The sequence below is a fragment of the Zea mays genome, chromosome 2, assembly GCF_902167145.1.
Source record: "Zea mays cultivar B73 chromosome 2, Zm-B73-REFERENCE-NAM-5.0, whole genome shotgun sequence".
Classification (NCBI taxonomy): domain Eukaryota; kingdom Viridiplantae; phylum Streptophyta; class Magnoliopsida; order Poales; family Poaceae; genus Zea; species Zea mays.
Window position 1 is genome coordinate 179,191,198 of NC_050097.1, and position 11,442 is coordinate 179,202,639.

Genomic DNA, 11,442 nt, shown 5'->3' on the forward strand with positions numbered 1-11,442 from the left:
ACGGCGGGGAGCGTCCGAGAGGAGCCGGAAGCGGAGCATCAGTTGCGTGTGGAGAAGGCCCACGCTCTCTACGGAGTTACTTGACCGAGGTGTTGGGCCCTCGCGTGAGCTTCCCTTTGCGTAGGGGCACCAATGAGGATTAGTCAGAACCTTGAGTGGTTCCGGATGCCTCGGTAAAAATATCGGCGTCATCCACGAGAGTTTGCATCTCTACCTTGCTCTTTACCTTCCGCATTTATATTAAGTACTAGGTGTATGCCCGTACGTTGTTACTGTGCCAACATGTTATGATAAAATACATTAATATACAGAAACATTAATCATCATTCCACATATATGCTCCCTAATGAACAAACTGATGTCAAGCAAACAAAAATGATGGAAAACAAAATCATTGACCAGCTAGTTCATACAAGGGAGTAGCGCTTTCCCAATCAGTATTCTACCTTTTCCCAATCAGTATTCCACCTTGTAAAATTCAATTTTGTTCTACAAAAAATATATTCAAGAAAAAATTGAGCGAACTCCATCATAAGTTGATGAAACACAATATTTTTGGTGGCACATTAATATATAGTCGAAGTAAAAGCAGAAAAATGTAGCACGATCGCAAACTTGAAGAAAATATATTTTCAATGCAAAAAACATATGCATAAATTCTCGTGCCCGCGCATTGCTACGACATACGAATTATTTAACCTTGTAAAATTCAATTTTTTCCTCCTGTGTAATATTCAAGTAAGTTGGCACAGTAAGAAATTTTGGGATTTATTAATGATGCAATGCATATTTATAGCATGTAGGTATTTTTTTATTTTTCATAAAGATTCATCTATCTTTATGGAAAATTAAAAAGTGGACTTTCCTTTTGTAACTGCATCTTTCTATACATTGTTGGTCTGGTTTCTTCCATCGAAGTCCATTTCTATTTATTAATTCTGTGAAAGTATGATGAGTAATGTAAAAGAAAACTCATTGTTGTGGACCTACATACATATATCTGATGGTGATCTTACTTCTAATAATACTCATGTGGATGCATTCTGAAGCAGCTCATGTTGTCGACAGTGCAACCCAGCGTCTCCTGGAGGAAAATAACCAGTTGCTTAACCAGATTTCTGCAAATAATGAAACATTCAAGGTCTGCTTTTATTTATACATGTCATATGTATGGTCTACACTTGCCCTTTTCATACTCTTGAGTGTCAGCCACAAGGTACATGGTAACTGTAATTTATTCATATTTAATTATGGTTGTTAGTCATACAATTACCATCTATTAAAAATACATCACTATTTTGTTCATGATTCCACCAGAAATGGAGATTATACTCTTACCGCTATAGTTGTTATTAGTTGAATCCAGGATGAAACATTGAAACTAAATGGAAAATTTGTAGAATTAATCAACAAAGAGTAGATGCCTTAGATGACATGTAATATAAGCTGTAAAGGTGCTTTTGGCTTCGTTTTGCACTACCTGTGTACAACCATGAACACATCGAAGTCCACCACTTTGAGTTTCATTTAACATTTCAGGGGACCGTGATTTAATCTTATCCTTTGGATGTTTAGTTTTGATATTTGTTGCATCAAGAACATTCATATCTGATGATATCATGTGAAATAAATGTGTCGATTATTATATCACTGGTTGGAACATGTCGCTCTTTTTGGTTTGATGGACTAAAGTAGCTTCCATGTATTTTAGAAGAAAAAAACATGATAAGTTTAGTAATCCAATTGATCATAATTGTTTTCATGCCTGATTTTCTTGTAGACAGTGGAGAACACAAATCCTTTTCTCCGCACGAGTAACAACATCAAAACAATTTTAAGCAGGTACGACATTGAGTTTCGAAACCTTCTGCAATTGATTACAACATTGAGTTGAGACCTGGCACTACTGATGTTAACGTCTATTCTTGTGTACTCTGTTTCAGAATGAGCGAAACGCCTGGTATCATGGGTCAGATGCCCCCATTGCCTTTATCCATAAATGAAGACCATATAAATTCTCTTATTCAACTGAACAGACCGGTAAGGACACACAATCTGTTAGCAAACAGAAGAGATGTTTGATATTTCAGTGCGACGTTAACAACAGGCTCTCAATTATGTCTAAGCAACATTATCTTATCCTGAAAGGTTGCATCATATGGCACAACAAGCATTTCCCATCACATGAAGCAAGAGACATGAGTTGAAACCCTAATTAAAAACCAAAATGCCATTTTTTAAGCACGGACCTCCAAGCAACAAGACCATACGATACAAATGACTCCACAAGACCTACAAATCTCGAGCATCATCAGAACAGTTTGCAGACAGGCAGGCAGGCAGCTACCACCGCCACCTCCACCATGTGCCCCACCGTGTCGCTTCCCTCTCGTTGGCCATCATGGGCTCCTGCCTCTCCTCCGAGGCCCCCGCCACCGGCGATGGCCCAGCGGCGTGGCGAAAGAGGCACCACGGGAGCCAGGAGGGCGCGGCCGGCGGAGGTGGGAAGAAGCTGCCCGGAGGAGCGGGGGAGATGACGGAGGATGAGCTCGCGTGGGTCCTCGAGAGGTTGTGCGGCAAAGGCGCTAGCGCGGTGGCGAGCCTCCACACGCAGCAGGACCGGAAGGGCACCAACCAGGACGCCATGGTCGTGTGGGAGGGAGGGGGGACTGCAGAGGGAGCGGATGCTGGACGAGGAGGGGATGGACTGGGGCAGCGGTCATGCGGAGGGGATAGACGGCGAGAGGATGGGGCGGATGCGGCATGCAGATGACCCGTGCGCGGCTCGCGGATGGGACAGATGGGGTGGTTTGTGCGGGCGAGGGGAACAGGGCGGGTGCGAGCGCGGAGAGGAGGCGGGGGCATCGCGACGGTCTACACTATCGTCTTAATAGTTTGTAGAGATTTAAGTTTCAATCTAGCCATTCTAATTAGATTATTTAGGATTGAAACTTAGGCTTTACGGTAGAGATAGCAATACTTAGACAAAATCTAGTTTGCACATTTTTTATTATTTATTTGTACAGGGTTTGCTCTAGGGATTTAATTGTGGCCTAGCTTAGAGTAAGTTTTTAGAAGTCCTAATTCACCCCACCCCCCCTCTTAGGCATCACTGTTTCCTTCGCCTTCTCCTCTATGTCGACGACATCGTCCTCACAGCTGTTTCCTTCGCCTTCTCCTCTATGTCGACGACATCGTCCTCACAGGCTCCTGCCCTGACCTCCTGCGGCACATCATCTTCTCCGTCCAGCGGGAGTTCACAATGAAGGACCTGGTGGGCTGCACCACTTTCCGGTGTTCACCATCGAGCACCAGCCCTAGGGTATGTTCCTCCACCAGCGCTAGTACATCATCGACATCCTCGAGCGTGCTGGCATGGCTGATTATAAGCCCTACATGACTCTGGTGGACACTCAGGGCAAGGTCTCCTCTGTCGACAGCCCTCTGGTGGCTGATCCGACCAGCTATCTGAGTCTTGCTAGGGCCTTGCATTACCTCGTCTTCACCCGCCACAACATCGCCTATGCCGTTCAGCAGGTGTGCCTCCATTTGCATGCCCCGCGGGAGCCACATCTCACCTCTATGAAGTGGATCCTGCGGTACGTCCAGGGCACCTCCGACCTCAGCTTTCTTCTTCGACGATCTGCGACCACCGACCTCGTCGTCTACACCGACGCTGACTAGGTCGGTTGTCCCGACACACATCGATCCACATCCGGCTTCACCATGTTCCTTGGCGATAGTCATGTTTCCTGGTCTTCGAAGCGGCAGACAGTCATCTCCCGATCCAGCGCCGAGGCCGAGTATTGTGTTGTGGCTAACGACGTCGGTGAGGCGACGTGGCTTCGCCAATTTCTATAGGAGTTGCACAGTCCGCTAATGCGGAGCACCATTGTCTATTGTGATAACTTCAGCGCCATGTAACTCTCCACTAACCCCGTCCAGTATCAGCGCACGAAGCGTGTCGAGCTCGACATCCACAATGTCATCGCCATGTAACTCTTCGCCATGTGCCTCACACAAGCCACGTGATCTAAATTTAGTTATATGTTGAAGCATGATTTTTCCTACTTGCGGAATTGCTTTCAAAGTTATGAATTATATGAAATTGATGCATTGCAGTCTTGCATTTGCATTCTCATGTTGATAATAATGCATATGGATAAACTGTAGCCAAAGCCGAATTCATGCGATAAGTATCGGTATAACAACACACGTTGAGAAGTAACTTGAATGCAGCCTTCACTTCCTTCTTTTGGGATGTGTGAGTAGAAGATAAGTCCTGCATTGCATTGCACCATTTGCATTCGCATAATAAAGCTCTAATATGAAGTATTGGATATCTCGTTATTGAATTCAGTTTATTTATATCTTTAATGTATTGTTAAATTATTGCCAAACCAACTGTGATTTAAAAGGTGACATTTTTATGGCCTTAGGATTAGAGAGAGCAAAAAACAGAGCAACGCACTGTGAGCCGGTCATTGCCAAATGTGGCGCACATGCAGAATTAACGTGACTATATGTTAGATAATGCAAATATATGGTAATAAATTGATCTCGGTTGTCATGGAAATTAGCCGAGATGTTTAAAACGGATCAACTATTGGACCAGCTAATTGTTAACTATACCTCTATAATAATCATTAGTTGTTAGGTGCTCTAACCTAGCTAACAATATATTAGCTGACTAACAATTAGTTCTAAAGGTTTAGAACATGACCTTACAAGTGTAAGATGACCAAACTTTTTGAGGGGACGAGAAAAGACAAATCATGCTGACAACATTGAACAAACTAGCAAGGACTACTCCAATAAATTATTATTGACGAACAACGCTCAATGGAGTGAAGCAAACAATCAATCGAACAGCTACACATTTTACCCTGAGATCCTGAAGCGAAACCCGCAGTCTCTGGCGCCCCTCTGCCCACGCTGGAGAAGGAAGACCACAGATAACAAAAGTCCCTCGGAGAAACAGAACCATCCCAGCCAGGTTCCATTTCACCATATCATCGACCAAACAAAAAGGTGTAGGCAAGGCAAAGGCTCACATAGGCCTTCAAACAAGCTTCTGAGGCCATTAAGATGCTACATGGTAATTAAGACAGGCACTGACCTAGATAACAAAAGGTGACAGAAAAAAAAAACCCTACCCCTCTTTCATCTTGTCAACTGCCTGCACTTCATCGTCATCTTCAACGACCGAGGAAGCCTCAGCACCTTTCATCACTGTGTCCGAACTTGAATTGCGGGTTTCTGCAGTTGCTGACGGTACGGGGGCTACAGTCTTGCCTGGTGTCTCATCTTGCTCCAAGGTGGAGACCATGGTCACCTCATCAGTGTTCACGTCCATCATCTTGTGCTGCTTATGGGGTTTCTGCTCGGCTGGGCTCTTATCAGTGGACGCCAACTCCACCTTAACCTCTTTGGGTGGAGTGTGAACATCTGCATTAGTGGCTGCCGCTCTAGCAGCATGCAGAATCTGAAGCCTGTAGTCAGTTTCCGGTCGGCGGCACACCTTCCTCAGTGGAACAATTTCCTGTAAATTTGAAGGGCATTTGAGTACGATGCAGATAAGGCAACACAGGCTAATCACAACAGATAAGGCAACACAGGCTAATCACAACAGTCTCATTTCAAGGCAACATAGAGTAATACAGTAAACTCCACGGTATGACAGTAGGTTATGACCTAATTTAAGACTTGTCTTTAAATTTCTGTAAGCAATCAACAACTATTTGTGTACAGGTTATCTAGTGCACTGGGTGAGCAAATATTGACTTGCTTCTGCATGTCCACACTGGCTGAGCATGAATTGAATTGCTCTTGCACGATCAGGAACCTAAATTTGTCGTGGCTAATTGAAATAACTGTACAACTTCATGAACCCATACTGCAATCTAATGCAAAAACAATTTGTCATTTGTTAAGGGAATAATAATTTCAGAGCACCAATGCCGGAAAAAAAAGGATGGGAGAGCAACCATACATGCAGAGTTTACAAGATGAAGTGAAATTTAACCTCCGGCCTAGCAACATGCTTCACTACAATACTCAACAGACAATTAATGGAAAACACCAAAACATGTGAAAGTGTACCTCAGAAGAATCATGGTCGTAGCGAACAAGAAATCTACAACGGCAACCTCTAACGTCATGCCTTCTCCTTTGAGCATCAAGGACATGAGCATCATAATAGAGAGCCTGATCTTTACCTTCCTAAAAAATATAGCACAGAAATATCGATTAATGTGTGCCGTCTAATTAACTGGAGGAAATCACCAAAGAACAATGTCAGATGAAAAACAGATGAGTCCTATGCTCATATTTACATACAACATGACACCCAAATGATTAGAAATCCAAAATAATAACTCTTGTTGAAACCTAACCAAGTAGTCAATAAGGGGGTGTTTGAATGCACTAGAGCTAATAGATAGTTGGCTAAAAAATTGCTATTGAAATTAGCTAGCTAACAAATAGCTAGCTAATTATTAGCTAATTTGCAAAAGTAGCTAATAGCTGAATTATTAGCTAGACTGTTTGGATGTCTTTAGCTAGTTAACTATTAGCTCTAGTGCATTCAAACACCACCTAAGTTTCATTAGTGGGTTTTCTTTTTCATTTAGCAGTGGTCCTCATGCACATTCAACATCCCCTTAATGTTTGTCCACAAGCAACCGAACATTTGGCGACAGTTTACACATGTTTTTATGATGTTTTATCTAGTTGATGACTTATTTCATGAAAGAAAACTGATAACTTAATCAGGAAACATAAAGTAAGAAATTTCATGGTTGTGTCTATCGGCTCTATAACAAATGTTGTGGACATTAACTATGCAATGACAGTGGCGATGCAACATGAAGAAAAGTAGGTGCAGGTTGCCAGCGCTTTGTTATTGACAAGTTCAAAGGTGGGCATATACCCAAAGTGGCTAGAATATTCACCTCATGCAGAGATAGTATACTATTAGTATATTGCAATGACAATGTGACCACCGATCAGTAACAGGAACAAATGGCAGATTTTCAAGGAACTCATTTTTCATAATCAATTTTGCGTACACAGTTACAAGCAAAAAAAAAGGAAAATCCAATAGTTTAGGGAGATAAATCTGACCCAAAATGTTACAAGCCATGTTCAAAAACTAAAAAACCAACGAACTATTTTGGAAAAAATGGGATGTCACATGCTCATTGCTTCTACAGGTACAGAGAAGCCATCCTTTGGATAGTTTATAAAAACTCAACAATTATAATACAAAATCTCAGTTACACAGAAATTTTGAAGTCTCAGATACTAAGAAGAAAGAATTTTTAAGATGACAACACCTGAAAACAAAGAATCAGGTCCCCAGGAAGCACAGCAACACATTCTGTGGCCTCGCATGGAAGAGAACGTTGTCGCACACATTTGCGAACATTGATCCATTCATCCTCCTCTGCCCCAAATCCAGAAAAACGAACCCGCACCTCCTGAAGCATAAAAATTGATGCAAATAAATTAACCAAGTTTGGTTTTTTCATGTGCAGTAACACCAATGTAATGTGACAGTAAAAAATTACACAAACATATGGCATTCAGAAAAATTGCTGACATATCACAGTTTGCATGTCAAAAACACAGGTTCAGAAATGCACACTTCTATATATAAAGAGGAGCATTGATTTTTTCACATCTTCAGAAGCACCAAATAGACAATGTGCCATGGTCAGATTTTAGAGTGATCAGTACTAAGGCAGAATATTTTTTGTAAAAAAATTAAAGAGTACACACACGCCTCCAGCGTACAGATTAATGAAAACTGGAGTCAGCTATTGTAGCATATGGCTTTGCTTGCTAGATGATAGAGATGGTTCACTGGAGGACAATATCAAGTTTGGAGTCATTCTGAAAAGGTTCAATGAGGGGGTAGAAAAAAGATTTGAAATTGGAAAACATGAAAACCAATGATACTATCAACTCCATTTTGTAGTGATAATTGGACTTATCCCCAAGGGAGGATTCCTATAAACTCCCAATAATCTAGTAACCAATATTAAGACTATGGATTGACCCCATCCTAGTGCTGCCTTGCTGCAGGTTTCTGGCCTCTGGCCTCCTGGTCTTACCACATCCTGCAGCATCTATCCTTAACAGCATCCAGACACTATCCCAAATATGAAGTATTCCTAGTAAGCTTTGGATTTCAGTTGTGCAATCAATTCGGAGACCATAACATTGTCATGTTTGAACACAGTACAGTAGAAGTATTTAACCAGGCCACTAATTCACTAGAATAATAAATTACTGCAGATCTCCTTTAAAATCCAATCCTACTCTAAGAAGAGAGCCAACAACAGAAACATATATAACTTTACTATAAGAATACTGCTTTCTAAAGTACTACTTGAAATGTATTTATCTATAGTGACATAAATAATATTCAATTCAATGAAATTCCAATGTCATTACCGGGTCACCGGATTCAAACAACCTATGTGAAAGAAAGGCAGCAACATCATACCTGCAACATATAAGGTTGCCATGCATGTAAGAATATTAGAATACAAATGTTTTAAAAGAAAAGGAAAATAGAAACGGATGAGATAATTTCAAGGGCATAGAGCAGGAAGCCAGAAACCACTTCTGTTGCCAATAAAAGCGCTTATGAACTTACAGTGAATGAATTCAAAGGTACATTTATGGTTCTCTATGTGTGCCACTAATGGGTCACACCACATGTAACAAATAAATTTAGAAAAACATTCCTCACAAACGTCATCCCTTCCCCTTCTTTTCTTTCAAACATTTTGCTATGGAGTATGGATATAATGTAATTCCAATGCTTTCAGCAAAAGTAGAGTGACATGTATACAATTAATCCTAAAGAAGTATGAGAAATGGTAATATTTTGGTACCATGCACCATCACGAGCTGACTTGGCCTCAAACTCAACTGAGACACTTTCCACAGGATTCTTCCCTGATTGTCAACAAAGGTAATAAGAATCAGAGAAAAAATGGACATGGTAACCGATGATTTAATGGCAATGCATATATCGAGTGCACAAAACTAAAATCAATGGTACAACTGAATCCCTGTTTGGCAGGTCCCAGACCCATGATCATGTGTTCCTGGAGCTAGGGAATGCACAGCTTCAAAAATAATTGGATATGAAGCTCTACCAAACAGAGCCTTAATAATCTAATGTCCAGAAGCAATGAAGCAGCACATGATAAGTTGCCCTCACAATCAACATTTTAACAGGCATTGACAGCTGAGATTATGGTCACTAGCAACCTTGTAGGTACTAGGTAGGGCAGGTTGCAGCCAGCAAAAAAACCCTCAAGCTCATCATGAATAAAGTTTTGTAGCTGTCCACCAATATGTTGGATAACAAACATTTCGAGGGCTTTGCACAAAACAAATCCCCCATTTGCTGCATGGCACATGCACAGCAGCTGGCTGGCTTGCTCAGTATCATACAGCACTGGTTGACTAATATAGCAGGTAGAACGAGTTGCTCATTAGCAGGTAGAACAGCCACTATATCCATGACTGCTGCAGCCACATACATTGGCGCCCACATTCCACCTGCATCTCATATCATTTTAGCACATAAATCTGAGCATGCAGAGATGAAAGAATTGCTCAGCTCAAACTGGTGCCCCGCGTCTTTGAGAAGAGAAGAACATGATGTCCCCCAGCTCTTCCCTGACGTCTCACACTATCCATCCAACAAATATTTGTCGCCACTGCTATATCTATGACCGGTGAGGCCCAAATATTGGGCCCCACATTTCTTGCCATTTCAGCAATAGATTCCAAGCATGAAGAATTTGTTACCTCAAACGGGTGCCCAACGACATCGAGAAGACAAGACCTCAGGGCCCCTAGGTCTTTCCCAACATTTCACACTCTTCATCGTTCAGATCTCTGCTGCCGTCACCATAGTGGGGACTGAATGAAGAGGATGCGGGAAGGCAACACCAGTACACCACTACAGCTAGGGTGTGACTTCTTATATGCTGTCAAAGTCCTGCGTTCTCGTTGGTGGGCTTTGCACACTGTCCAAAGCTTGCAACTGGGCCCATCGTTCACAACAAACATTGATTTTGCAGGGAAGGGCATGTTCTTGGGGAGAAAAAAAACAAAAGACCTAGGTTGCTGCGATCTTCAATGGTCCACAAGGAACTACAAAATACAGTGTAACCTAAAGGCCGCCTAAAGTAATTTGAATTGTCATCTTTTGCATGAAACAGGACGAGCCCTTTCACTAAGAACATAACCTTAAATGCATCAGCATTCTCATAAAATTCCATGCATTTGTAGTAACAAGTTGATGACACAGACACAGTACACATACAATCGAATTATCCCATTCCAGTGGAACATTGGTTAGTGAATCACCTACGGAAGAGGAAACGAAGAATCAATCACCTGTAGAGGAGGAACCGTGGTGCGCAGCAGCAACAGAAGAGAGCTGAGCAGCCCTGAAGGCGGAGGCGTTAGCGGCATGCTGGTGGTGATCAGCTCCCGAGGGCGTCATCTTAGCCGGCGGTGACGACGCGGCCCTGGGAGTTTTGGCCCGGTGTGAGTACCGTCTGTTCTGAAACCAGTTCCACACCTGAGCCCAGCCGCAGCCAAATCCAAGTTTCACATATCAGAATCAGAAACAACCCTAGATCAAAATCAGCCTCGTAAAGGAAAGGGGCGGTGGCGGAGGGATTCGATTTGATTTCAATGGAAAAAAAAGGAAGCACGAAGCAGGAGGAAGCAGCGCCGGACGGACCTGCTTGGGCTGGATGGCCACCTTGCCAGCGCGCTCGGGCGAAGCGGAGAACTTATCCGCGAGGGTCTGCAGCACGGCGCGGGTGGGGATGCCGTTGTTGAGCTGCAGCAGGCGCGCCTCCATCTCCGCCACCTCGGACGGGAGGAAGCGGAACGCCGGAGCACCGGCGCTCGGCGGACGACCCATCGGACCGGGGCTCTTGGACGTCAAGGCGAGGAGGATCGGCGGTCGGGGTAGGGAAAGTTTGGGAGGGGAAGCGAGAGGCCGTGTTACCAGGCGTTCAAGCAGGCAGCCGGCTCCGGCTCCCTCTCGCGCGCGCTGCGGCCTGCGGCGTGCCGTGTCCCGTGTGTGCGAACAGTGAACGATGGCCTACTGGGCTGCGCCACAGCGCCAGAGCCTCGGTGGGATTTGGATTGTGGATCGGATTCGATTCTCTATCCTAGCTTGATTTTTCTCCCACCTCTTCGTACCATTACAGCAAGACTCTGTGACTCTATGCATCATATCTATGGATCTGTTTGCTTATACATTATAATATAAATTATATAATCTATATTATAATCTATCGATATTATAATTTGTATGTAGCTGTTATAAACAAAGGTAAAAGCACAATGTCCTACGTGCGTGTGACTTGGGAAAAAAAGAAAAATAACAGACAT

At 43.1% G+C, this 11,442-nt stretch overlaps 2 protein-coding genes across 2 annotated transcripts; one reads left to right on the plus strand and one right to left on the minus strand.

Moving 5' to 3' along the window:
- The first annotated feature begins 2,057 nt into the window (after positions 1-2,057).
- Positions 2,058-2,819, plus strand: LOC100383948 (uncharacterized). Its single transcript, NM_001176565.1, has one exon. The coding sequence runs from the start codon at positions 2,402-2,404 to the stop codon at positions 2,771-2,773; it is 372 nt and encodes a 123-aa protein (NP_001170036.1). The 5' UTR covers positions 2,058-2,401; the 3' UTR covers positions 2,774-2,819.
- A 1,978-nt stretch (positions 2,820-4,797) lies between these two features.
- LOC100279552 (uncharacterized) lies at positions 4,798-11,162 on the minus strand. The gene is made up of 7 exons (NM_001152549.2): positions 10,781-11,162; positions 10,429-10,615; positions 8,907-8,970; positions 8,461-8,512; positions 7,338-7,481; positions 6,103-6,222; positions 4,798-5,542 (listed from the first exon to the last, which is right to left on the minus strand). Exons 1-7 carry the CDS (start codon positions 10,964-10,966, stop codon positions 5,153-5,155), a joined length of 1,143 nt encoding a protein of 380 aa, NP_001146021.1. The 5' UTR covers positions 10,967-11,162; the 3' UTR covers positions 4,798-5,152.
- Positions 11,163-11,442: the final 280 nt, after the last annotated feature.